At 48.1% G+C, this 25,662-nt stretch overlaps 12 protein-coding genes across 12 annotated transcripts; 6 read left to right on the plus strand and 6 right to left on the minus strand.

Moving 5' to 3' along the window:
* Positions 1-1,125: 1,125 nt before the first annotated feature.
* Positions 1,126-3,297, plus strand: BGW36DRAFT_289034 (fungal-specific transcription factor; the record flags this gene model as incomplete). The annotated part of the gene is made up of 4 exons (XM_046210628.1): positions 1,126-1,277; positions 1,327-1,972; positions 2,025-2,522; positions 2,575-3,297. The coding sequence occupies 4 exons, from the start codon at positions 1,126-1,128 to the stop codon at positions 3,295-3,297; spliced, it is 2,019 nt and encodes a 672-aa protein (XP_046076236.1).
* A 244-nt stretch (positions 3,298-3,541) lies between these two features.
* Positions 3,542-4,591, minus strand: BGW36DRAFT_422787 (Alpha/Beta hydrolase protein; the record flags this gene model as incomplete). Its single annotated transcript, XM_046219754.1, has 2 exons — positions 3,542-4,363; positions 4,418-4,591. The coding sequence occupies 2 exons, from the start codon at positions 4,589-4,591 to the stop codon at positions 3,542-3,544; spliced, it is 996 nt and encodes a 331-aa protein (XP_046076237.1).
* Positions 4,592-4,926: 335 nt separating this feature from the next.
* Positions 4,927-6,092, plus strand: BGW36DRAFT_393627 (uncharacterized protein; the record flags this gene model as incomplete). Its single annotated transcript, XM_046217827.1, has 3 exons — positions 4,927-4,980; positions 5,099-5,921; positions 6,025-6,092. 3 exons carry the CDS (start codon positions 4,927-4,929, stop codon positions 6,090-6,092), a joined length of 945 nt encoding a protein of 314 aa, XP_046076238.1.
* BGW36DRAFT_393628 (uncharacterized protein) lies at positions 6,072-6,701 on the minus strand (the record flags this gene model as incomplete). The annotated part of the gene is made up of 1 exon (XM_046217828.1): positions 6,072-6,701. The coding sequence occupies one exon, from the start codon at positions 6,699-6,701 to the stop codon at positions 6,072-6,074; it is 630 nt and encodes a 209-aa protein (XP_046076239.1).
* A 527-nt stretch (positions 6,702-7,228) lies between these two features.
* BGW36DRAFT_288166 (uncharacterized protein) lies at positions 7,229-8,635 on the plus strand (the record flags this gene model as incomplete). Its single annotated transcript, XM_046210556.1, has 1 exon — positions 7,229-8,635. The coding sequence occupies one exon, from the start codon at positions 7,229-7,231 to the stop codon at positions 8,633-8,635; it is 1,407 nt and encodes a 468-aa protein (XP_046076240.1).
* A 198-nt stretch (positions 8,636-8,833) lies between these two features.
* On the plus strand, positions 8,834-10,709 carry BGW36DRAFT_84129 (uncharacterized protein). Its single transcript, XM_046222633.1, has one exon. The coding sequence runs from the start codon at positions 9,039-9,041 to the stop codon at positions 10,611-10,613; it is 1,575 nt and encodes a 524-aa protein (XP_046076241.1). The 5' UTR covers positions 8,834-9,038; the 3' UTR covers positions 10,614-10,709.
* A 96-nt stretch (positions 10,710-10,805) lies between these two features.
* BGW36DRAFT_393629 (uncharacterized protein) lies at positions 10,806-13,383 on the minus strand (the record flags this gene model as incomplete). The annotated part of the gene is made up of 2 exons (XM_046217829.1): positions 10,806-12,016; positions 12,069-13,383. The coding sequence occupies 2 exons, from the start codon at positions 13,381-13,383 to the stop codon at positions 10,806-10,808; spliced, it is 2,526 nt and encodes an 841-aa protein (XP_046076242.1).
* Positions 13,384-13,498: 115 nt separating this feature from the next.
* BGW36DRAFT_368988 (signal recognition particle, SRP14 subunit) lies at positions 13,499-14,311 on the plus strand (the record flags this gene model as incomplete). Its single annotated transcript, XM_046215061.1, has 2 exons — positions 13,499-13,736; positions 13,787-14,311. Coding segments are annotated over exons 1-2 (320 nt in total), but the record flags the coding sequence as incomplete, so codon positions are not given.
* On the minus strand, positions 14,312-16,436 carry BGW36DRAFT_368990 (inheritance of peroxisomes protein 1-domain-containing protein; the record flags this gene model as incomplete). The annotated part of the gene is made up of 1 exon (XM_046215062.1): positions 14,312-16,436. A coding segment is annotated over exon 1 (1,634 nt), but the record flags the coding sequence as incomplete, so codon positions are not given.
* A 96-nt stretch (positions 16,437-16,532) lies between these two features.
* On the plus strand, positions 16,533-17,837 carry BGW36DRAFT_393632 (transmembrane protein UsgS; the record flags this gene model as incomplete). The annotated part of the gene is made up of 5 exons (XM_046217830.1): positions 16,533-16,590; positions 16,644-16,750; positions 16,799-16,971; positions 17,018-17,417; positions 17,466-17,837. 5 exons carry the CDS (start codon positions 16,533-16,535, stop codon positions 17,835-17,837), a joined length of 1,110 nt encoding a protein of 369 aa, XP_046076245.1.
* Positions 17,838-19,393: 1,556 nt separating this feature from the next.
* On the minus strand, positions 19,394-20,965 carry BGW36DRAFT_368997 (uncharacterized protein). The gene is made up of 3 exons (XM_046215063.1): positions 20,709-20,965; positions 20,163-20,662; positions 19,394-20,116 (listed from the first exon to the last, which is right to left on the minus strand). The coding sequence occupies exons 1-3, from the start codon at positions 20,709-20,711 to the stop codon at positions 19,831-19,833; spliced, it is 789 nt and encodes a 262-aa protein (XP_046076246.1). The 5' UTR covers positions 20,712-20,965; the 3' UTR covers positions 19,394-19,830.
* Positions 20,966-22,838: 1,873 nt separating this feature from the next.
* Positions 22,839-25,533, minus strand: BGW36DRAFT_333894 (CCR4-NOT transcription complex, subunit 3). Its single transcript, XM_046212893.1, has 3 exons — positions 24,943-25,533; positions 23,362-24,881; positions 22,839-23,309 (listed from the first exon to the last, which is right to left on the minus strand). The coding sequence occupies exons 1-3, from the start codon at positions 25,195-25,197 to the stop codon at positions 23,249-23,251; spliced, it is 1,836 nt and encodes a 611-aa protein (XP_046076247.1). The 5' UTR covers positions 25,198-25,533; the 3' UTR covers positions 22,839-23,248.
* Positions 25,534-25,662: the final 129 nt, after the last annotated feature.

Below are 25,662 nucleotides of genomic sequence, written 5' to 3' on the forward strand. Positions count from 1 at the left end.
TGCTGGATTTAGAATAATCTTTCTCCCCACCACGTCGGTGCCAGTCGTCCCGTTCAGGAAAGGCTCTCCACTATCCCGGCTTGGGCCTAGCCTGCATCTACCTCGCTATCAGTCTATGCCACCGGCTACATTCTAACTGTATCCATGAATACGATGGGGATTTACGAAGCTGAATGTATCATCAAGATAGTCGCAATGAATAATCTGGAAAAAGCCGGGTGTTCCCAAAGGCCATCCATATCCCGGTCACTCTGTCTATATAGCACTTACGATGTTTGTAGTCATGGGTCAGGTACTAGGCTGCACCAGTTGATCCTCCGTCATATATGTAACGACTTCGATGTTGGGGGGTGTACATGTACGTAAACCCGTCATAAATTCAAAGATGATACATGTATATACTAATAATACAAAATGGCCTCAAGATACTTTCTGCCCCTCTAATATCTCTTCATAGTCCTACCCTGGAATACCCCTGAAAAGTTTCAATTTAATAAGCTAATATGGCACTAAATCATTCCTATGTGGCAATAATAAAAAATCTATATAAAATGGGGATATGTATTACTAGTACATTTAAAAAGTTGACCAATATCCATAAGAGCGAACCCTTCTTAACGTCGTAGTATACGCAGATTGCATCTGATTGGCTCACAGAGGCGTTCTACCTCCGTCTAGCCTAACCTTAATCGGCAATTATAATTGCAATTTGCAGACGGTACTGCGCCTTTGGGGAAGGCGCCCGATGTGGAGAATCGCCGTCTACCTTTTCTCTCGGATTTTATCATGCATCACCATCATCGCTGGATTAAATCCCAGTTGATCGATTACCGTGAAGCTTGGTGGACTGCTTTGGATTCGCACTTCGAACACTCGAAGTTGTCCAGGGTAATGACTAGGTTGTCCGTTCGGCAATGACCTGCCAAACTCTAGCTACCCGCCAACATTTACATGTAATATCATCATCACAAGTTCAATCACGGCGAACACGATGGACGACCCCATCACCCCGACTTCGTCTAGAAAGTATTCTTGCGAAGCCGAAACGGAAGGCTCGCTTACCCACAAGCGCCCAAAGAAAAAACCCGTTGCGTATGGCGTCCTGGATATGCCATACACTCATTTATGCTGACTAAAGGAATTATCAGCTGCCACAGGTGTCATGCTCATAAGGTGAAATGCTCCGGTGAAAGACCATGTGAGAAATGCCGCCTGGCTGGATGTGCTGAAGAATGCAATTATGTCTCCCGGGACCGTCAGGTCAAGGTCAACGAGAGGTGAGCCCTGATGAATCTACGGCGTATTAAGAGCTGACTTCTAGCCCAGCTACCTGGATCAAGTCATGATGGAAAATAAATGGCTCAAGGAACAGCTACATGACATCAAAAACAGTAGCTCTGAAACCTCGCCACAGGGCCCGGAAGTATCAGCCAGTGACCCCGATTCTAATGTCCGCAACCCTCTGCTCGGTGATCGGGCGTGGTTTTATTCATATGACCCATCTGTCCCCCCAATATATATCGGCGAGGCAGCATGCACAGCTTTTGCCACAAGGCTACGTCAATTCCTGTCAAGAAACCCCGACGTACCTCACTGTCCTCGTACGCAGTATATCAAGGAGCCTAATCTTCACGCGCTTTCCGGCGCCGAAACTGATTGGCCATCTTTGGCACAAGCACGGTTGCTGGTAAAAGTTGCCTTCAATCAAGCTGGTCGAGTATATCATCTATTTCTACGAGATTCGACTCTGGATCAGCTGGAAGAAATGTATAGAGGTCGAAATTTCCAGGATTCCGTCGTCAGATGCAAGTTTCTCGCCATATTCGCTCTTGGGGAAGTCTACTCGGGCCGATCGACTACGCATAGCGACTGTGCGGTTCCCGGGGCTGCTTACTACGTACGAGCTATGATGATGATACCCATTTTGCCTGAAAGACCAAACTTGACCCACATCGAGTGTCTTCTATTACTGGTACGTAAATTGGCGCCTCTGTTTAGAAATTGTTCTCATCGCAATCTTACAGTCTCTCTATTCGTACTTTCTAAATAGACGCCACTCCGGATTTCTTTTGATTGGCAATGCCCTACGCATGGCTCTCATTATTGGTCTTAACCACAACATTCCAGAGCGTCAGTGCATGAACCCTGTCGAGCGCCAGCATCGAGTGCGCATATGGTGGGCGATATACGTTTTTGATCGCATGTGGGGCTCTAAAACAGGGTTTCCTCTCGCCGTCGCAGACAATGACATTTACGTTGATATGCCTTCTGAAGTTGCTGCGGACAGCCAATTCAGCGACCCGGAATATTTTGTGGCCAGTATTGAACTTTCCAAAATTACAGGACAAGTAATCGACAAGGTCTACAGTCGCAAGGAACACCCTGCATCCTTTCTACATAGGGAACAGCAACTTCTAATTGCTTTGAAAAATTGGGTACAGTGTTTGCCCAGTAGCATCAGACTGTCGCGTGACCAATCGACCCCGAAACATGTCCTATCACTGCATCTTCAATTTAACCAGGTAATAATCTGCACTACTTTTGGGAATTTAATATAGATGCTAATATTATCAGTGCATGATATTGGCAACCAGGCCCATTCTTCTATATGTCCTCATGTGCCTTCGTGGCAATCGAGGAGTTGCCGCCACTCGAAAAAGTCCCGAAAAAGTTTCGCAGCCATTGCTCATATTAAGTGAAGCATGCATTCACGCGGCCAGGCATTCAAATTTGTTAATTACGGATGAGTGGATTGAGGGATCCATGCCCATATTTTGTTACTTCTATGCTCAGTACCTCTTTTCAGTAGCCCTGGTTCTGCTCATTTCAACTCTCCTTCCTCCAGGTAACACAAACGATTACACCTCGTTTGAAACGGCTTTTGAAATTCTGGGATCAATGAGCAAGCATGGAAATCTTGCGGCGACCGAGTTTCATGACAATCTACGATCCGTTAAACATTGTTTAACAGAAGAATTTGCCCCACGGACGGCCGAGAATTATATCAATACTGACATCCTTTCGATATGTGGAATTTCCGAGGGCCATGAAGAGGAGCAGGGGGTTAATGGCTCGGCTGGGTTGCTTCCTTCTCTAGACACCGTCGAAGATCCTGCTTTGCTTTACAGTACAACTGCGGATAATCTAACTGCTGAGATGGCGCTATCAGGTCCGATGATGCAAAACTTTCTGATGCAATCTGATATTGACGCTAATCTACTTGGTCTGAGTGGAAACGTCATTGAAGACGCCAATGGTTTGTTCACAGTGACGCCGTCCTCGCTATGGACTGCATGAAGAAGTACAAAGAATAGATCGATATTATTTGCGGAAGAAAAGGAAAGGTATTCACAGATTTCAAAAATAAGACGATGAATTAATATCAGTCATTCATCATAACGACCACAAAGAAGCTAATAACATTTTCGCGACTAATGATATGTCTGATAAATGAGTTGAGTTGCTGTTTCTATCTCGATAAACAATAAACTTGACTATTGTACATATACGAGGGACGTACTCCCTTAAATTCAACCCCTTATCATTCGAGCCATGTATCTATGGCAACCTTCAAGGCATCAGCTAGCCACTGTTCCTTCGCCGATGCATTCACATCGAATCCATGACCACCTGGTTGTTGACTCAGAACCACCCTATCACCACCTTGTCTGTCTTTCAGGATATTTCTCGCCTTATCCACAAATCTCTCACTAGCCCCAATCGGCACAAGGTCGTCATCTACGCCGTGGAGGATCACCAATCCACCGCGCGGAAGCCTGGCGTCTGCTTTGTCTAGTCTAGAAAGCTGGTATAACCGATCGCGCTGGGACGATGCATCGGAACCACGGATATAGAATCCGTATCCTCTTTGATTCGCGGTAATAGCTGATGATAGGTCCACACGTTGGAGGGCGAGGTCAGAGGATTCCACGTGTCCAGGCTTGATATTTGTGAGATACTCATCAATGAAGGACTCTGGTACGTGACTTATAAATGCGCTTATCGTTGAAGGTAATAAAGGTGGATTATCCCAATGAAGTGCAGGATAGGCAGCAGTTCCAGCGCGAATATTATCGGGTTGGGACAGAGTGAGATAAACACTAAGCAACCCACCTGCTGAGTCGCCAGCAGTGAGAATCCGGTCTAGATCAAGGCTTATGGGATGTTCTTGTTGTTTGAGGATCTTTGTGAGGTCTTCGGAGTGTAACCAAGTCCAGAAGTCGTCAACATCATCCAATACATCAAGACCGGTCACTTCGGGGAGAAAGCGGTAGTTTGCAGAGACTATGACAGCGCTGTGTTCTTCCGCCAGTTCAAGAACCCATAAAGGAAACCAGGCTGCATAGATGGAGTCTCCTCGGACCTATAGCAATCGTCGTTAGCGTTACATTCTGACGCAAGTCGTGAGATAGCCCACCAGTCCTCCCCCGTGAAACCGAGCAATGACTGGCGCTTTGTCTTTTGAGAGGGATTTTGGAATCAACAAATCGGCACGGATTTCATGGCCATCCACAATTTTATAGGTAGCCTGCAGGATGTTGAAGTTGGTGAACTCCTTTCCGAAATTCGCTCCAGGCACTAGCGTCGCCATTATCTTGATAGTCGAAAATGTTATGCTTAGTACTATTTGCGATGTTGGGTCAAGATGATATGGATAGAAGTATCAGGGGATTAAATTGACACTTTTCTATTCTTGATAGACGTCTGTAATTGATGATGTTCTCTATCTGCATAGTATTTGAATACAGGCCACAGCATGCTCTTATAGTCACCCAAAGATCCCGTGTTGGTTGTATGAAGTGTTAGTTTGTGTTGTATGATTTGTTTGCATCGCAGCGACATTGCTTGGTTTTTTGCCGTATTTGCCTCGGGGAACAGCCAATCATGTTGAATGCAAACATTCGGAGACCCTGAGACTAGCTAAATATGGAAGGAGAAAGGAGCAAAGTGCGCGCTAAAGATCGGCCTAAAATTTTGCAGGTGTTTGTTTCTCAGGTCACGTTTCTGCTGCATCTCTGTTGTCATTATTATTTCAACATCTACTCCAATGAACCCCCTATTGCACAGTGTCGCGCGCATGTCCACTCACTCATTTCAGAAACATGCAGTGACCGGACGCGCACTCCTGCTCACATTCGATGCCTTCTCAACTCTTTTCCACCCTCGCCGACCAGTCTCGGAGCTATATGCATCGGTTGGCCGTTCCTTTGGGCTGCCTGAATCCAAGCTGACAAGTACACGATTGGAAAGTGCTTTTAGAACTGCGTTCAAAGCGCAGAGCAAAGCTCATCCGAATTATGGTCGTGATGAAGTTCTTCGTGGACAATATGGAGGTCCCCGACAATGGTGGAGCGATTTGCTGAAAGACACCTTTTCCGCGGTGTTAAATGAAAATACGGACCTTCCTAACGGGATGATTGAGAAATTACTTGAGGTCTTTGCTAGCAAAGAGGGTTACGCATTGTACGACGATGTGGAGCCGTTTTTCAGGGGACTTCAAAGCTTTAAAGCAGCAAACAATGTATTTGATTATATTGTTACCGGAGTCATTTCGAATTCCGACGACCGTGTGCCGGCTGTCTTGAAATCGCTGGGCTTGTCGATAGGCAATACGCGTGCTGATAGGGATCGGTCGAGCATGGAGCTGCCAGGTTTCGAGCAAAGTGACACAAATGCAAAGCATCCTTATTCGGCAGAAAATGATATCGATATGGTTGTAACCAGCTATGAAGCTGGCCAAGAAAAACCACATCGTTTGATATATGACATTGCAGCAAGACAAGCCAAGCATTTCTTAGCTGCGGCGACTACCTCTGACAACGATTTTACATGGACACGTATACACACAGGCGATGATCTACAGAAAGATTGTATCGGCGCAAAAGATGCTGAATGGACGAGCTTTCTACTGACTCGAGATGGTCAATCTTCCAATTCTCCAAAGGACATCAAATCAATCAATTCGCTAACCCAACTTATTACCGAAATCGAAACATGTGTAACAATTGACAAGCATCAATATAGTGCAGAATGAAAAACGCGATGCGAGACTATCGGTGATAGTATCCCAATCAATAGGGACTCTTTGCTGAATCTCTCAGGCTCGGTAAATTAAACCCATGACCCAGCTCTCTCCCTTCTTTCACCTTGATCTTTTCACTTGACAAAATCACGAAGAACACCCTTGCCCAGCCGTTATTCTCTTCCGCAGGCGTGATATTTTTCCAAGAATGTGCGGTACCTCTTTGGATCGCGACATCGCCCTTTCTCAATATCCTCCTCTCGCCTGAGTCAAGCTCCCATTCAATCACGCCGTCTATCACGACGCAGTAGTCAAAAGTGATCGTTCGATGCATTGGTCCCTCGTGTGCTGGGGCCAATTCAAATATTCTACATGAAGTATGACTTTTATTAGACCCATCTGGAGGTGAAGGATGGTCTAGGTCATGAGCATAGAATTTGAGGTCGGAATTTGAATCTTCTTCCCTGGTGACATCAGATGATGGGGACAGCCCGCTGACAGGAAACGTATTGGTTGAATACAGCCTTAGATTCCGTGATGGCTCATTACCGACAATGAAACTAGGCATTTCCCCAGTCGGAGGATGCTCGGGGACATCACTGAACACTGCACGTCCGGTGGCAGGGTCATGAGTCGAGATGATACGCAGGGATGGGGAGAATGGGTTTGTCGTTGGCATTATGGGATTAAGCTGGTGGTTCTGGCAAGCGATGGTAGGAATGATCGGATACTAATTCTGATGTACTAAGCGTCTAACACGAAAGCAAAGACTAGAGAGTGCAGATGCCGAGATGATATACTCTGTACAGCGCCAGCCAGACGCTAGCCCGCCCTATCACCGCTGACGTCACCCGCGGCTAGGATATCGCAAATACCTCACCTGCCACGTGCTGCCAGCCCAACCGGCAATTCTAAGCGATTCTACATGTGTCTATGACTTATATGCAGTACTGTTTATTCCCATTCAGTTTTACTAGTATACGCCCTCACAATAACTATACCGTGCCGCCATTCTCTTCCTCGAAGGAGCGAAACCAGCATCACATTGAGATCCGCGGTGGGCTGGCTCCACTCCGGCCCGTAGCGCCAAGCCACTAGCTTATGCTTGTTTGGCACGTACGCATCGTCAATAATGTCGCACCAACATGCCTTATCAGAGTGGGCATCATGCTGCTTTTCAGCATTCTTGTCATCGCAGGCTTATATATGACAACCACCGCGGCTGTCGGAAATGCCAATCACATTTTTAATGCCATTCACTCTTCCATGAGACAATGGGGTTCATCATGGAACCACAACGGCATGTCTTTCTTCCTTGCGACTGTTCCACAGCATACAATGCTTTACCACGGGTCCCATTCTAACCAACCAGTTACGTCATTTGAATGGCTCGCATTTGAGCCCGAGCATGCTTTGTGGTTCGTCAACAAATGGATGGGGCATCATAAAAGCCCGTCGTATGAGATACGAGCCAAAGGATCACTCCACTCCAACCAGGCTCCTCTCAAACAGGAAAGAGCTGAAAGAGGGTGGCTGCACACATACGCAGCGAGCAAAGATCTCCGACTTCTCTATATCGATGGTATCTCTGCCGGAAAATCAGAAATGGGTACTCTGGACAGCCAGGATCGGATTTTGTTCAACGACACAATTGAGGATTCTCACGATGATATCAGCAGAGCAATGATGGCCTGTAAACTCTTTAGCGAGGATTGGGATGGCCGTATAGATGGCTTGATACGGATGGAGACCGGCTTCGAAATCATTCTCTGCGACTTCGCCCATGATCTGCATCTTGTCAATATGGTTCGAGGGAAGCCATATTCCGATGATGGATCTGCCCGCAAACCAGTAATAGATGAGATGTGGCGGTTATACAAAGTCATCGCTAAGCGATATAGTGGCATCGGGGGCGACCGTGTGCGCTTGAACTATGATCAGTTTGTTACTGCGTATGGCTATCCTGAATTGGATCTGTTCAACCAGTCATCAGGACTTCCGCGCCTCACAAATATATCACTGAACTTGCTGGAGCCGATTAAGCAAGATTTGTCTGACCTTGTGATGAGTACAGATCCCAGCCAAACATCGTATAATTGGCAACATGTCACGGACATGATTGTCACCCGGTACTCGGATGACTTGAAATATTTCGTGTCAGGAAAACTAGATACTGTGGATGCTCTTCAACTTGAGATTGAGCGAGTTTTGCTACCTTTTATTGACTTTGACAACCGAGACTCCCGCGCGGAAATCAATCGCTGCACAGGGTATTTTCAGACACCCAACCAGCCTAGCTCGACTATTGCCAGCGCTGCAGTAAACGATGTGTCAAGCACAATCTGCAGCACCTTACGCTCTGCTCTAGATATTGTGAAGTACGATGATGTTGTCTTGTCTATCCAAAACCTAATTGATTACCTGTCATGGACAACCTGGAATGAATGTCCCCAAAAATGTGACAATGACGAAGCATGTTTTATTCCGATATGGCCTGCTGGTACAGTTGAGGATCGAGAAAATCCTCAATGCAGAGATGGCCCATATTATAATAAGAGCAGTCCTCCGTACTGGGATAAGCGGCCTTTCCAGGGAGGCCAGATATATGATTAGCGACTTGTTATTTTCAGTATATAATAGCTCAGACCAGCCTTGATTTGGCAGGACATCATACTTTATTTATTTGCCCTGTAATTTAATTAATTGATTCCATTATTTTTCATCTAATACTTCCCTACCGTCAGCTGCAACTTACACTTGATAGATTTAGATATTTTCTAAGCTTAACAATTGATACATGAAGGTAATGAGCAGGCAGATGCAATGATGTCATACCTCCGGGTTACAGGCGGTGGAAAATTCTGCCTGCAGTAAAGGGCGGAAAACAGATCGCATCCCCCCACGACCGTTTCGCCAACTTTCAATTGACGTCCTCACTCAGAGACATTTATTGAATCGCAAAGCAAAGCCATGGTTTTCAGATGATCTGGATAGCCAGACACAGTCACTCGCTCGCATGCCCAATCGGATCCGTGACGGAAAAACTCCTTCTCGAAAAGCCCCACGAGGCCCGACATTTACATTGAATACGCCTGCCCGCAATAATGATAGCAATAACTACCGCAATCAATTCGCATCGGCGCCTCGATTTCTTATACCTCAGAATCAGAATCAACGATCAGTCCAACCCCCCAAAGATGGAATTGAAAGATTCCGGCAAAGAGCAGCGTTAGGGCCTTTCGGACGCGCATCTCGCGACGATTCCTCGCGAGTGCCATTTGCCACGCCTACACCGCTTCAAAGAAGCAACGCGGTTGACGGTACTACAGAACGAAATATAAAAGACCATGATCTTGCACAAAAAAGCATAGAAGAAGAAAATGACGTGTCGGATGAGAGACAACGCGATGAAAATTCGCCTTTCGAAGATCTCTTTGCCCCGCCGGATCCGAACAAGAGACGCCGAATTTCTCGTCCAGAACCGGTAGACCTCACAGATGAAGGGTTTCCCGGAGAATCCCAGTCTCAGAATACTATATCTTCCTCTTCAGAGAACTCGCCCCCATCTCCAGAACAAGGAAGAGTTCGATATACGCTAGCATCTCCATTTCCACATCATGGACCGCTTAAACGACGCCCGCCTACGGAGACACCAGCCCCATCGCGACGTAAGTATATTCTCGAGCCAGAAACACCCAGTATTGGGGCATTCGAACACAATTCTATCACTGCTAGCCAAACACCTGCATTTCGAGGTCCTCCGCGTTATGTTGTATCTTCGAACTACACTCCATTGGCGAACTCGCCTTCGACACCACCGACCCGCACTGATTCAAATTTACAAAATACAAAGAAAAGACCAGCTTTTGTCTTACCTCGATCTCCATCCCCAGGCCGTGAACAGGGAACTAACGCTGATAGCCCGCCACCGGCACCTTTCTCTCCTACATCCACCCATACTTTAACTCGACGGGGACGAGCGAAATCCTCAGCCACTGCGACGTATCTCCCCGGTGGTATGGCAGAACAGGTTCGAAATTGGATTCTAGAACTTGGAATGAAACGTGAGCAAGGGAATCGGTCCCATTATCTTGCCGACCCGAGCCGATACTCGTTCACCGCCAGAGTGGATTCCTGCCAAAACGGATATTTGAATTCATCGGGGCCCGTCATTATGGTACATGCTACGCAGGTGGTTATTGAAACAAATGATCAGGGTGCACATCATACAATAACCAAAACAGATATCGAGCGAGACATACTACTACTAGGAGAACCAACATCCAGTCGTGCTAACACTCAACCCGCTCATATACAACACAATGCTCCGGATACATGGCCTATCTCCCCATCGAGAACAGTGCTCTCAACCGGCGAACTAATCGGCATTCAGCTTGGTTTAATGTGGGAAGTTGAGTTGAATATGAAGAATGAATATAAGGAACTAACGCGCAAGGTGATTGCATCTTCCCAATCACCGGAATTGAGTGACGATGATAGCGACGAGATGGATAAAGGTTCTTCAGAAATATCGGGAAATGTGAAGAAATGGCAGGTTGCTGCCGAATGGGATTTGCTTATGCGGTCCTGATTATGAAATTATGAAATTCATCACAATATTGAAACCTAGATATATTACGAACTAACTCGAAGCCACATTCCGGTCATCTCTTATGAAAACAATATAAAATATCTGTGGATATATATTTGATATGCACCCATTTTATCAATAATTTTCGCTGGGATATGTAAGATTCATCAATATACAACGTAAAAATCTAGCCTAGCCATCCAATTGTACTCCCTTCAAAGCATCAACTGCAACACCACACCCCCATTTTACAAGGTTCATTTCTTTGGAGGAACTCACAATATCCGACTTTGCCACAACTTTGCGCACAAAGTATATCAGTCCCTTGACTATATGTGGCGCTACATCATGTGTCTGTAGGAAGATGCGAGCAAGTGCTTTCCCATCCCTTTGGCTTTCATCCCATGTGTTTTTCTTATTGCTTGCCGACGACGTCTTTTTTGCTTGGAATTGTTGAATCACAGTAATGATGAGTATTTCGACAAAAGTACTAGTCTTCGGTTGGAGATAGGCAAAGTTGAGGTTCTTCAAGACCGCCAGTGTTAGGGAGTTATCAGAAACTAGACCGCCAAACATTTTGGCGAGATTGACGATTGCTTTCATGTTCAGTTTCGCCTCGTTGTCGTCGTCGTCAAAGCCGTTGAATTCGTCCTCGTCGTCCTCATCGAAATCGCCCTTCTCTCCTATACGTTTGAAAACGTCCCATAGCGTGAACATAAAGGACATTTTGATTCGTCGCCCCATTTCACCGCACATTCGGCGGGCAATAAGTGTGTAGTATGGGTTATATGCTTCTTCCTCCATGGCACAGTGAACGAGGACGCGAGGGATTTCATATTCCTGATTGCGTTTCAAATGCAATTTCAACAGCCGCACGTGCGCGTCCCGATAGTCCGTCGCGGACATGATAGCCACGAAGATCGAGCGGCGAACGTCAGTGTTCATACGGTGCGCTTTGGCGATATTGACTAGATCTGGCTCTCCATCGCTGTCGTTGTCTGCCTGTATCTGTGTGCCAGCGCCAGTTGAAGTAGAAAGTTCTCTTCGTGCAGCTTCTAACGGATCTTCTTCCTTCCAACTAGCACCTATAAGCCACCATTTCCCTTTCTTTGCTGAATTCTGGATGTCGGCCCTTGAGATGCGCATGGGTTCCGTGGCGCGGATTCCGCGGTTGTTTAATGAGCCTAGGATTTTGCGCATTTTGGTTATGTGCTCGGATGTGATTGTCGACGCCGCAACGCCGGTCTTCATGCGGTTGTTTTTGAGATCGGTGATTGTTTCGATCATGAACTTGGTGCGGACCGACAAAGATGATTCTTCTGCCTTGGCTACAGCGGGTTGAATCAGGAGGACGATGTCTTTGAGAGCCGATGGATCGTCTTGACGCAATTGAGGACCGGAGCCTGTGTCTAGATCAGTATATGCAAATAAATGTAGACAGAATACGAAAATTACCTCTTATTATTTTTAACAGCAATTCAGTATTCGTCTCTGTTATTTCTTGCAAGAAAAGTCGAATATAGTCAAAAACCAGATTGCTTCCAATGACGTGGAAATTGTATAGCTGAGACAGCAGGGACATCAAATTGAGATGCTCTTTTCCCAAAAATGGACCTCTCTCGTCTGCAGACTTGTCGAATGTCTCGACCAAATTCTGGATTATCAGCGCACCAAAATCCATTCCAACAACCTTGTACAACGCAGCAATGAAACCTGCATGGAGGATGATGAATGTGTCCTGTAGTAGTGCCCGATCTGTGACGAGATTTAGGAGCAGAGTTACGAATGTCGAAGTGACACTCTGGCGAGGATTCTCTCGATAGAGCTTCTCGGCATCGTTGAGAATAGAGACGAGATTCGCCTCGGACAACTTGTTCAGTAGCCCTTGGGCTTGTCGGCGTAGACGAACATCATCGTCAGAGCTACCTGCAGCTCTTGCGCGCAGCGAAGGGGGGATGTATTTTGTCGCAGGCGTCGCCGTGACCGGAGCCACGTAGGGATTTTCTCGTACTTTCTTTTGTGTGGCTTCATTCGACAACTCTTCTTCATCTTCGTCCACTTCATCGTCAAACCCTGAGAAGTTAACTTCGCTTCCTCCACCATCGACATCGTCATCAGACTCGTCCGTCTCATCCTCATCCAAAATATCCGAACCCTCGTCTAGGTCATGCAAATCCTCACTTCCACCACCATCCTCATCTTCTGAATCCAACCCTTGAGCCTTCCTCCTCTTCCTCTGTAGCCACTCATTCCCTTCCCGCTTTCGTTTCCTGCTATCCTCTAATTCCGAATCCTCAGCAAGATCGCCGAGAATATCCGCAAGACCATCTTCCTCGAACGCCTTGGGGAGATTTTTCCGTCCTTTGATACCAAGTCGCTTCTCCAACGCTTCAATCTCTTTATCGTCCTGCTCAAGCCTCTCGCGGACACCTTTCGATATCTTGCGCTCCGACTTCGACCCGTTATGGTCATCGACAGCCGTCTTTTTCGTCTTGGTCACAGGCTCGCTAATCTCCTCTTCGGAGCTGATACCTTCGTCGACACTTTCCTCGTCTTCTTCATCATCGTCATCGTCGTACTGAGAATGTCTTTTCGCTTGTTGGTGTTGATTCGGATGCCTCTTTCCCTTTCTCTCTTCTTTTCGTCGCTCTTTGCGCGACACTGGAGGTCCGGGCTGGTTTCTCTTCTTCTCGCCGTACCGATCTCTTATCCCCAATTCTTCTCGTAGCTGGCGCGGTAGTCCAGTCGTGAGATGCCGTGGACGTGGCATTTTAATCTGTCTGTAGACTGTCGCACTTGCTACCTATTTTTTCTTACGCGGGAACACTGAACTTTTGCGGAGGACAGGCGGAGCTAACGACGGTCCAAGCTTCCGCACTTTCTCTCCCCACTGCACCGATCAACGTACCCTCTTGCTTGACAAGCCAGGCTGACTGATGCGCTACGTCCAGTCACAATTTATGCAGATACAACTCCTCTAAATTCTTTATTGGACTTTACCTTCTATCATTCTCCAACTCCTATCCCCGAGGCAATCCCAAGCAACACACCAGTCCGCACCACCATCCCTCCTCCCCGCACGGAGGACTGGAAAAAATGACAGCGCACATGAGCAACGAAGAGGCACGAATATTCAACCCCCTAGTCATCCCCTTTCCTAACAAGAACATCAGTTTTTCACGTCTCTCACGTCCCTCCTCTCAACCACCTCACAGAAATCGCGAGGAAGCGTGTACCTCATCCAAAAGCGGCTCTCGCCAGACGACACCGACCCAACAATCGCGCCAGGCTCGATTCTCGTACGAGCCACAGACGGGCGGACGCAGAACGCCGATAAAAGCAGACCAGACGGCAACAAACCGGGGGTGAAAAAGAGGACGGAAAGCGGGCCAAAGGTGAAATTATCGACAATCGTGGCGCCGGTGGATTTGGAGTCTTTTTTTGTGAAATATGCGGATGTCTGTAAGGCGGGCATGGTGGGGATGAAGAAGAGGGATCGGAGTGCGAAGAAGAAAGGGAAGGCGAAGACGAAGGCTACCAAGGCTTGAGAGGGGTGCTGGGGTCAATGATGTTGGAATGGGGTATTGCATGGATCTGGCGTTTTGCGGGTGTTTGTAGATTTTTCATCGAGTCGAGACTTGTCAAATCGATGTCATGTGAATTCGGATTATTGTGGCATGGAAATATTGATTCTACTAGTGTAAGAACAGTATATTACTTCGGATATAAACCATATACATAAAGTATTTCACATTGGTAAGAGACACAATCCTGTAGCAACGCTTGAAGTAATACAGACATGGATGGGCTCGGGAGATGCACGCTAATGGAAAGAAAAGTCATGACGAGAAATACATGAGTCGCAATTAATGATTACAAATGCGTATCGCAATCAAGGCCAGCCTTCGCAGAAGTGAACGAAAGAAGGTATTAGACAAATAATACAGTCCAAGTGATGTGAACAAAAAAGTATCGGCCGTTAATCAAGATCAGATAATGAATCAGAAGGGTCGTCGAAGATGATTGACTGTCGAAAGTTGCCGGGAGTCTTGGGCATTTCGAAATCGTCATCATCCTCATCCGCCCCGTGTGTAGTATCCAAGAGGGCTGTCTGCACAGTGTGGCCGGCGGCAATACGTGCTGCGATGTGGATTAAAAGTAGTAATAATTGAAGTGGTGGAACAAGTACTAATGCACATGTCTTATGGAACAGAGATGTGGTGATATCGGTTTCGGAATATTCTGACGTTTGCGCCAGTGTCGAGGGAGGGGGCATGGGGGAGAGAGCACGCTGTGTAGATGACCGAGGAGAGCGGGACTTTAGTGTAGATCTCTCATCTGAGGTGGAATTAATAAAAACTGACTCTGTGCCTGTGGCAAAAGCAGACGTTTTAGAAAAGCTGTGTTGAGAGCGGGTGGCAGAGGAGGGAATAGAGTTCGCTGAAGACTTCACATTTTCTTGCTCGTCAAGCACAAGTTGGTGCAATCGCGGGGTAGTCTGAGCTGCTGAAGACAAAACTCCTGCAGTGATAGTGACATCAGATATGTCTCTATTATGGCCATGAGGACGTTGACGCGCGATGGATAAATCCTGGAAGCTAGTATCAAGAGGTGATTCTGGTTGGCTTGTGAAAGATGGAGATGCAGATGATTCAAAGCTTGACGGCAAGAAAGAGTGGAAAGAGTCGGCACTCGAAGACAGCCTGTCGTCGTCTTCACTGTCCGATTCTGGAATTGGCTGAAACCTCGCGAGGATATTGTGGACCGATTGCGGCTCTGTCACAGACCGCTTGATAAAACCTGGTGTTTCGTCGCTCAAGTAGGATGAAGCAGGTTCCTGCACCTCTTCGCCCGAAGCTTCCGCCTGTAGTGCACTGTTTGTTGTAGTCGAAGCACTGTCATCCGTTGCTTCACCATCAGATGTCCCCGCGCTACGCGGTCGCTGTGTGTCCGCAGCATTATTCGCTTCAAGCCATCCATTATTCTTAACACCTAAAATCACCGGAGCACTGTCTCTTCGATCTTTCGGCCGCCAAGCCTTCTTCTTCTTCGGCGTGCGAGCTTCAACAGGCAACGGCACACTAAAGCCACGCTCGAATGGGCACGGGGTGACTTCATACCGAAGCACCTTCGGCAGTGCGTTTTTGAATTCCTCAACCAACCTCACCTCTTCTGGTGTCTGATTCGGAAGCTCGATTCGGTAGTAGGTCAATGAACGAATGCGCAGGACGAATGTCGAACTGCGGTCAACACACCAGCATTGCGAATTTTTCAGAATCGCCTGCACGACTGTTCCACACTTGAGAAAGGGTGTTAAGCCGGAGACTAGCTCTAGTCGCAGCCGGCCGACAGCAACTGTTCGTTCAGTAGGTGAACGCCATGGGAGAGTCTCGATGGTGTCGACTGGATAGTCAAAGTCAATAGATGGAGCGGATTGCGATGCTACACGGGGCGCATCAGGAGCGAACTTGACGATTTTTGCGGAGGGGTTGAAATAAAGGACTGGGTCAGATCCTTGCGCAGTAGACGTAGGTGAACCGCTTGATTCGCGTCTTTGCGACATCAACCTCGTGGGCAGGGTCGCAGATCGTCGGATTGGAGCCGGAGGATCAGACATGCTGGATAACGAGCGGACCGAGATGACAACATCGATGGAGATGAGGAGGATTATTAGATTACACACGGCATGGCTGTAGGTGACAGTAGAAGCGGTCAAAGCAGAGAATGGATTAGAAGTGTCGGAGGATGATGATAACAATAATGTTCTCGGACTTACTTTTGCTGGCGCGATTGAGGGGGCTCAGCGGTGGCCTGACTCCTCAGGCCGTCAGCTTACGCTTGACGTCGCCGATAAGGTCACCCGAGGCCCAAGCTCTACACCACATACACCCTGTCAACAATACCAATAATTGTGAGAACATGTCCAGCTTCGAGCCCAATGCCATCGTGCGCGGAGCCCAGCTGACTGTCGTGGGCAGTAGGTTAACCAAATCCCCTATATGATAGAAAATGTTGTATTGACGCCCGCAGCACTCCGAGCTCTCCGCAATCCGCAGTTGTTCCAGCATGAGCATTTCCGCCAGGCAGCTCTTGCTGTCGTGGGAGGAATTGTTATTCAACTGATAGTCCAAATACCAGTACGAATACAGATTGAATTCCAGCCGAACTCGTCCTAACGGCAGCAGATCATAATAATCAAATTGTTTATTTGGATGGCATCATGGGTCAGCGATCTGGACCGAGCAACTTGGGACGACGAGGTCATCGGAGGGTTGAACTTTCTGTCCAACTCAGTCCTCCAAGTGCCGTTCCTACTAATGACGCTCATGCGATATATCACGCCCACACTAGACGATATGTGGGTCTTGACTCTCAATGTCTCGTGCATATCTAACGATTTTCAGATTCATGCTATCTCTGAAATGGGTGGACAGGACGTATATTGAGAAACACGAAACCGAAAACCCTCACCATCTCCGTGCAATGTACTACCAGAATCTTGCCAGTTACCCAACAAAGCGTGGTTCGGGTTCGAAATCAAAGAAGCCAACCACAGAGGCCCTGCTAGCCTTCTTTCGACGATATGCGCGGAAGGTTGGCATGTGGGTTGGCATCTACGCTTTATCGCTACTTCCTGTAGTCGGACGATTCGTGATGCCCGCCGCAAGTTTCTATACTGTCAAAAAATCCATTGGGACGGTTCCAGCAGCGGTCATTTTTGGCTCCGGGATCATCCTTCCAAAACGCTACATTGTGTTATTCCTACACACCTACTATGCCTCACGAAGTCTGATGCGCGAACTGGTAAGTAACCAATTTTTCAAAGGTTCATCACGCTAAACTCTTCCCCAGCTCGATCCATACTTCTCTCGTATCAAATTCGACAAGGACCAAAAACGGAAATGGTTTCGGGACCGCGAGGGCGTCTTGTTTGGGTTTGCATTCGCGTTTACCGTCGTACTCAAAACCCCTTTTATCGGCGTGCTCATGTACGGCATCGCGCAGGCATCGACTGCATATTTAGTCACGAAGATCACCGACCCTCCGCCGGCACCAGAGAAGAGCGAGGGATTTGCGCAGAGCCAGGTTGCGTGGACAAATAAACATGATTTCTTGCAGTTGTCGTTGGACAAGTTGGACAAATTCAATATCAAACCAGAGGAGGCTCAGCAGGTGTCTGTCGATACGGGATTGGCACCGAGTCCAGGGAAGAAGTTTTCATAGCAGATCTCCATCATAATCATCATCCAGATTAAACAACCCTCGTACAACACAACTGGTCTACACGATAGAGCCTCACATTTATTCCAAATCACCAAACCAGGCACTCTACCAACAATTCCCGGGCAAACACGGCATCGATGATGATCACCACATCAATGACCGTCTACCCGTGTATAGTACGCCCATCGGACCTCGCCTACACGAACATCCTTACTTTCATTCACGTAGTCTGATAAATGAGAACCGAATCGCAAGTCGCGTTTCCGCATTCTGGATACCAGATAACCACGTAGTCCAGCATAACCACAGAGGCTTGCCGACACTAACCGTCCCTACTAACAAGAAGTACATCTACCCGATGACGTGCGCTGATCGCTGGCTGGGGATATCCCATAGGACTGGAAACAAGAACCCATAATTAATAATCCACCAATTCGCACATCATGTCCAGCGCCGTTGGCACATGACCAGCCACGAAAATGCCATTGCTCCATCGCTCCAACGATCGCGGCAATGCAGAGCACAGTGCCTGGCCGATGAGCCGGGAGGACTGGAGCTGACGCCGCGATCGCTGTGATGGGCGATGTTATTGGCTGTGTTGGGTATCGGCAGACTCCGATACGTTATGTAGTGCAGTAGTATGTCTACTCCAGATGATAATAGGAATACGTACGTAGATTAACCCATTGTCCCAGAAACCTTATCCCTTATCGTCCCCGCATCTGCACTGTCTCGTCGCAGGGCTAGGATCTTGCCGAGGACAAGGACAGGATCATGGATCATGGGTTACATATACAAGAATGGATACAAGTACGAAAAGTGGCAGTTTATTAAACGGTAGGCAGAATGTAGCACTCGTAATCGATGCGATATCTAGATGCAAGATGCATGCACCATGTGTAAACCGCCTCAGCTATGTAGCTTATATATGGCTACCACCATCGAATTAAGCTCTAGGAACTCAACAACAAGCTATCACACGCTGCATACATCAATGAATGTGCACAGACACGTTGACGACCTCAGCCCGGGCTGGCAAGGCACATAAGGTTGGCTCGAAGCAAGATTGACGCAAGTATCGGCTGACCAGGCTGAGCAGACACTATATTTTACTTTGCGCTACGGAAGCGCGCGACGAATTCCCATTTGTCAATTCAGCAGGCAGAAAGGAATAATGAAATAAGATAATAGAATAAAATAACAAAATAACAAAATAACACCGTAGCGATCGATATGCAAGATAGAGCTGGTTCGAAACAGCCGGCTATATCCAGTACTTGCCGGCCGGTTCAAGGAGTCATCAGAGCCTCACTTTGGAACTCTATTCGCGATGACAGGCTCACCGAGATATGTTTGTAGAAGAAATAAGCGAAGATCAGGTTGAGAGGGAACCCGGGTGAGCGGAACATCAAGCCAAGTCGTGGACAGCAAATACTGCTGGTCTACGTCAACTGGTGTTGTGATCTTGAAACGCTGTTGTGCGTGGCGTGTCCCGACGGTTATGCCGAGGTTGGTTCTGGCATGCAGCCAATTACGGGTAGAACTTAACATGTGTATACTGTATAGTGAAATACAAGTGATATTGTGTATTGTATATGCTATTCTTTACCTAGCAATTAAACGTAGAAATGAATACAAGTCTGAAGATAACAACACTGCCATGCGAAATGACTCAAGATCAACAAAAAGAGATAAATAACAACAAGAAGTGAAAAGAAAAGAAAAGAAAGCGAAAGAATAGCAAAAGAATAGCTGGATGCCTCACTGTAACCTGACTGTCGTTGTAGGTAAAACATGTCATAAATCGTGTATCATGTAATGAAAACTCTAAACTGTACTGTCTTCCCAAAAGAATCAACTGAAAGGTGAAAAGAAAAAAAGTTAAAAACCGGTCTACAAAGGGTATGCGAGAATTGGGAAGGGTATATGAAAATGCCGCCCAATAACATTAAATCGTAACTCGTAACACGTCAGAGAGGAGCAATGCACCAGCTTACCGCATGGCAAGGGCATTGTCAAGCATCGAGCCAGCCTTGCGTTTGGTGCCCGCGCGCTTCGACGGGTTGAAGGGGCGTTTTGGGATGTTATGATGGTGATAGGACCGGAGATGCTCGACCATGTGATCCATGCGCGGAAATCCCATGCTTCCCTTCCGAGAGCAGCCTTCTTCTGGGCAATCTCTCAGCACCGGATTGTGGACGCTGCTCCGGTGGCGTCTCACATCTGCAAAGCGGGTAAACGAGCTACCACAGTCCTCGCAGGTGAAGTTTCGAGCCAACCTATTCACTATTAGCTGTATTCTCATGTAAAGATGACTGTACGAACTTCTCAGATTGGCTGCGTTTGGTTTTGCGCGTCACCTGGGCAGGTGCCGGAGTGGATGTAACAGCGATGGGTGACTGGGCGAGAGGTGAGTAGGTGTAGGGCGACGAGGAAAAGGACATTGAATCGTAGTAGTTCTGAGCCTGATTCGAGCGCGGGATCATTATGGGGCGAGTGCCAGTGTAACCGGCCGACGGCAGAGGCTCGCTGATTCCCAGGCCGCTTGTGTCCATGTAGGCTTGCATGCCCAATCCAGCGGGGATCTCGAGCGGGAGCGCGGCCTCGAAACCCTGGTATGGTGACGGGCAGTAGGAAGTGTTGAAGCTGGAGGCTGGAGAGGGGTATGTCGAGTGCAGGTAGTTGAAGTCGAAAACGGAGGGGTAGACGTCGACATCAGATGGCTGGGCATAGCGACCTCCGACGAAAGACATCTGGGCCGACTCGGAGCTGGCGTTGGAGAACGAGGGCTCCATGGGCTGGCTGTATTCGAAGAAGATGGATTCCTAGGCACTGTTGGCTGTGTTTGCGCAGGACACTGGAACTACTTACCATGTTGGTATGGATGTGGGTGAGGGTGTGGGTGTGTAGAGAATGGAATTGCTAGAAGGCGAGGCAGATAAGAGAGAGAAGTGAGGGGAGGGTAAAAACAAGGAGAGAAGACTAGATATGCTTGGAGCGGAGAGGGCAGCAATTAAGTGTCTGGGGATCCGGGGTCGGCAGAGGAGGAATGCAGCGCCGTTTATAGGAGAGAAGAGAAACAGCGCAGCACATGAGAGACAGAGAGAGACATGACGCCAGACAGCGACAGCGACTGGAGGGGTGGGCGCACGCTGTACTTGGCTGCATGGAACGACCATCGAAGGACGCTAGAAGCCTGAGGCCGGCACTAGCGGGCCAGAGACTCTGCGCTAGTGTGTCTCTGTGGGTGCTGATTCGTGGCGCAAGCGGGTCGGACAAAGAAAGGAAAAGGACTGGAGACTCTCACCGGCAGCCTAGTCCACCAGCCGGCGCCAATCAGCGCAGCCCATCCGCAGCGAGCCCCGCCTGCACCGTCCGATCGGCCAGCTACACTATTATTATCGTATTCTATTCATTATGTTTATTATTACGACTCGAGTCTCTTCCATGAATCCGCAGCGATTGACGGTTCCTTGCCTTGATTGGCTGGAAACGGCCATCCCTGTATCGGCATCCGAGCTGATTCGCGCACGCAGACCCTCCCCCAGGTCCCTGTTTCGTCTCCATCTTTTATATTATTCTCGGGTCAAAAATAATAATAGTGAATAATACGTCGTTCTACTGCAGTGCGGCTCCTGCTCGGCACAATCGGCACATCGGCATGGGATCCTGTGATAGATCTATTCAAACACTAACTAGCCATTGATCAACCCAGAATACGATACTACTGAATGCGGATTCATTACTCTCGTCCCAAAGCGAGCTAGTCCAAGTCAGTATCCGTATACATGTACAAAAATCACTCAGTCCGAGCTCCTCCCGCAGCCTCGTCTGAGAACCCTGGTTGGAAATTTCAAGGCGTGGCCCGTCAGAACTGTATTACTGATTTATCGACGCACTCAATAATCTGACTTCACTAATAAGATAGACACCGGTGAGCATTCCGCCCGCTGTCCCAGCCATCCCGCAGCAGATGACTCCTAGAGTCTTGGCTTGGTCGGGCTGATTCGGGTTGCAAGGAGCAAGCCAGGCAGGACCTTTAACCGATACACAATACGTAGTAATGATGATAATAATGATGATGCTAACCACACGCAGTACGTGGTAATAATAATAATGCACTCCGTATGAACAGGTTCATCAAGTCCCCCGCCTGTTGTCACAGTGGGGACTGATTTGCAGATCGACGATCAATTCCAGTAGTCTAAGGCAGATGTAGGCATTCTATTGCTGCAGCTGCACAGAACATTGCGCGAATCTTCTCGGAGAATTCGTCCGCGACCGTATATTATTGCCACATGCTCAGACTCTTTGCAGCACTACAATTAAACCTACCGATCAGAATACTGTACATGCAATCTGTACTGTCAGACCCTTGACCGCCAGGATCGCTCACAAGACGGGCCAAACAGTGGCAGTCTGGCGGTGTCTCTGTGCAGCTAACCCGATGCAGCCCAGTTTGTTCAGCTGACTGTCTGACAGATGCCTGACATAATCAGTCGCTGATTTGTTGGCCTTCCAGCCAATGGTGATGCAGTATAGAAGACAAGCCCCGCAGCTGAGCCGCACGCCGATGCTCGTTGGCCCGCTAGGTACCAAGAAGCGATGGACTAGCCGGGTCCGGTTACTGTGTTACGTATGTGCCTTGGAGTTCAGGCCGATACCGAAGCAGGCGGTATAAAATGCCGCAATACACTACACTAAGTACACCTAGTAGAAGACTAGAAGATGAGATGTCGTACTTACTGAAAACCGCGCAAGAAGTGAGGCGAATAGTATTGTTACTGGGGCATGGCTGTGCATTGTCATTCCATCCTGAATGGAACGGCACATTGCTGCCGTCTGGGGCTGGACAATGCCATTGGCTGCTGCTCCATATGTCCCGTGTTGTATTCGAGGACGGACTGCGTATTCAATAGCTCCTTCAAGAGTGAATATTCCTAGCAGAATCGTAAATCAGCCTCGTCTGTGCCGAGTTGCTATCTCCCCGGCGTGCCTGCCGTACTATTATCGCCAAGAGTTGGATCGAAGAACGCACGTGATCGATTAGGAAACTTATCAAGTGCGGTGACGTCATGTGATCCCCATCTTGGTCTACAGTAATTATGTTCTGTATACTGAATGTAGTCCGCAGTATATACCAGGACAGACAGAGTGATATGTTCGAGGTTCGACTGACTTGGACAAATCGTTCTATCTATTTGTTTGCTGTTTTCTGACATAGACTTTGAAGAGAAAGCGAAAAAAAACCATGGTTATACACGCCAGCCATGCCTATCCTTTGTCCCCGTACCCATTCCCATCCGAAAACGAAAACGAAAACGAGAAAAATGTAATATTAGAACACGTTAATCCAACTGTCAATGTCAATGACCTCTTTTATTGACCAATGTAGTGCATTCGACGGGCCTTCAAATATCGTCTTCCAAGTACTTGTAAATAAACTTGAAATCCGCTTTTCGGCGGTTCATCCTGCAGCAGGAATTAGATTCTCTCTATATATCCTTTTTTGGAACTTACTCACCATGTACTTTCGTAGTCGAAAAATCGGTATGTACCTTGCTCATACTCCTCCGTGATCGTCTTCGGCTCTTCGTGTCGTTGGAACCATGTTTGGAATTGTTTGTGGAACCGCCAGCTTTGGTTCTTCAGTGACTTGGCCGCCAAGTACTGCCGATATGTGCCTTGCTGGTAGTAGAAGATGTAGAATAGCGTGTCCGTATCGATTCTCTGCGTGTCGTATAGCCGATGGTCATCGAAGATCGGCAAAGGCTCTTGCGGGTAATACAGCGGCGTGTTGTATGGCGTTTGTGGTTTGTAATGCCGTGGCTTTTCTGCATCACCGGGCTCCGGACATGAGTTGAGCGATGCTGCCAACAGTCTCTGTATCACCGGCGACGACACTCCCGCTTCGCCTCGGCTCTTTGTCGCTTCGAATGATTGGATCAGGTCTTGTAGCCCAGGAGGCAGGTGGTAGATAGATTCCTCTGAAGACTCCTCGTCTTTACCCGCACCAGTTCCATTGAGTGCCTGTGCCTGTAGTTTTGAACTCGCTACATCCGCCTTCTCTGCTGCCGGTGTCGATGGAGCCGGTGTCGAGGATACTGCCTTGCTAGCTGGATACGACGGTGCCGGGGATTGGGGTGGCTTCTCACTCGGTTCTGGCGTCGAAATTATCCGTGAGGCGAGCTGTGCTGACGTCACGCTCGGAGAAGCAGTAGAGCCAGCTTTCGATACAGGAAGGGCTGATGATGAGGCAGGACTAGCCCCCGGGGGTGGAGGAAGTGGTGCGATGCCGACGCCTCGATCGGTTGCTGCAGCTGCGGCCGCGGCGGATGCGTATTTCAATGTCTCTCCAGGTAAACGCGTTGGCGGGGGAGCCGGCTTCATGGAATTCGATGTCGTAGCAGCCGTCGCCGTTGAGTGCAGGGTCGCGAGAACAGGGAGGGGGGATTTCATTTGCGTTGACGGCCGTCGGGTGCTCGCCAGATCGGTCTTCGCTTTCGGTCGTGGCTCAGGTACTTCTTCGTCCGGAACAGACTGTGTATCCTGTGAGGACACCCGGTCGTTGTCTGGCGAGATTCCAAATTGGCCCTCCTCATCGCCAAAGACGACATCGTCGTATAACGTTTCGTCTTCTCCAGAGTAGTCAATGTTGTGCCCATCCTCGACGTAGTATTTGATGCTGTCCTTTAGATCGAGCACTTGCGACACTTCCACGACACCGTTCTCCAATGAGCGCAGGAGCAATTCTAGCTTGTTGACATGCCACTTATGTCGTTCCGTAATCCGCGAAATATCTGCCATTCGATTCGTCTTGACGGTATCCTTCTTGCCTTTCTTCATCGATGCAGACAGAGCCTCCTCTTCAGCTTCCATGGCTTCGATTCTTTGTTGGAGCTCGTCCACCATGCTCGACAGAAAATCGCAAGTGTCAACCTTTTCCTTCTCCTTTGGATCGAGTTTCGACGCATTCGATAGGCCTTCTTTCGAGAAGGCTTTTGTTTTCATCTCCTTCTCCACGGCCTTGAATTGTTCCATGCACTGTTTCAATCAAGTTAGCGGATCATTTTATTCTAGCAATGTAAAACCATAGGCGTCGCACTGTTTCGATCGCTTTTCTTTGCTCCAGCAGCGGGGTCTTGTCCTTGACTTCATTTCCAGACGCCCACGATTTGATTTGATCCCGAAACCTCTGCAGTTTCTTGATCTCCCGTTTCAGGTTTTCCTCGAGCTTGTCGCGCTGGGCGATATTCGTAGTAGTTTTAATCTTTTCGTAGATGCCTTCGAAGGTCGCGATGCCCTCGGCGACCTTCTTAAAGGTCTTATCGATCTCTTGTTGCGTCTTGCGCGATGTCATTGTGCCGGCATGCAATCTGGACAAAGGGCGAGCGACCCAAACCACGAGGCGTAGAACCGAGTAAGAAGGGCACACCTAAAATCAAGGGGTGCAGTGGAGAGATGGCGTATATTAGAGTGGTGCAATATGACCAGACAATGATTGTTTTTGGTGGTTGTCAAGGCTGCTTGCTGTGCTGCTGTCTTGTCTTGTCTTTGAGTGAGAACATGTCCGGGTGGAGCTGCTGGGTGTGGCCACCAATCATGTCGCTTGTGCCAGCATTGACCGGCAGCCTTGCCGCCTTGCCGTTTTTGGCCATATCTGTGTTTATAGCAGGCCGTGTGTGCTGGCTGTGATGGTAAGTAGGATACAATATACCAAGTACTAGCTTCAATGTTGGGGGTTGAATACTTCCTTTTCTTTATATTTTTTATTCTGCTGGTTCAGATGAATAATCACAAGCATTTACTACCGGCATCATCAGTT

The sequence above is a fragment of the Talaromyces proteolyticus genome, assembly GCF_021365285.1.
Source record: "Talaromyces proteolyticus strain PMI_201 chromosome Unknown BGW36scaffold_2, whole genome shotgun sequence".
Lineage (NCBI taxonomy): Eukaryota > Fungi > Ascomycota > Eurotiomycetes > Eurotiales > Trichocomaceae > Talaromyces > Talaromyces proteolyticus.

Coding starts and splice junctions, on each gene's coding strand:
- BGW36DRAFT_333894 (XM_046212893.1), bottom strand. CDS start 25,197: ATGACATCGCGCAAGACGCAACAAGAGATCGATAAGACCTTTAAGAAG. Junction 24,882..24,942: donor AAAGAAAAGCGATCGAAACA/GTGCGACGCCTA, acceptor TGATTGAAACAG/TGCATGGAACAATTCAAGGC. Junction 23,310..23,361: donor TTCGACTACGAAAGTACATG/GTGAGTAAGTTC, acceptor TTCCTGCTGCAG/GATGAACCGCCGAAAAGCGG.
- BGW36DRAFT_84129 (XM_046222633.1), top strand. CDS start 9,039: ATGCCCAATCGGATCCGTGACGGAAAAACTCCTTCTCGAAAAGCCCCA.
- BGW36DRAFT_368997 (XM_046215063.1), bottom strand. Junction 20,117..20,162: donor AAACGCAGCCAATCTGAGAA/GTTCGTACAGTC, acceptor AATAGTGAATAG/GTTGGCTCGAAACTTCACCT.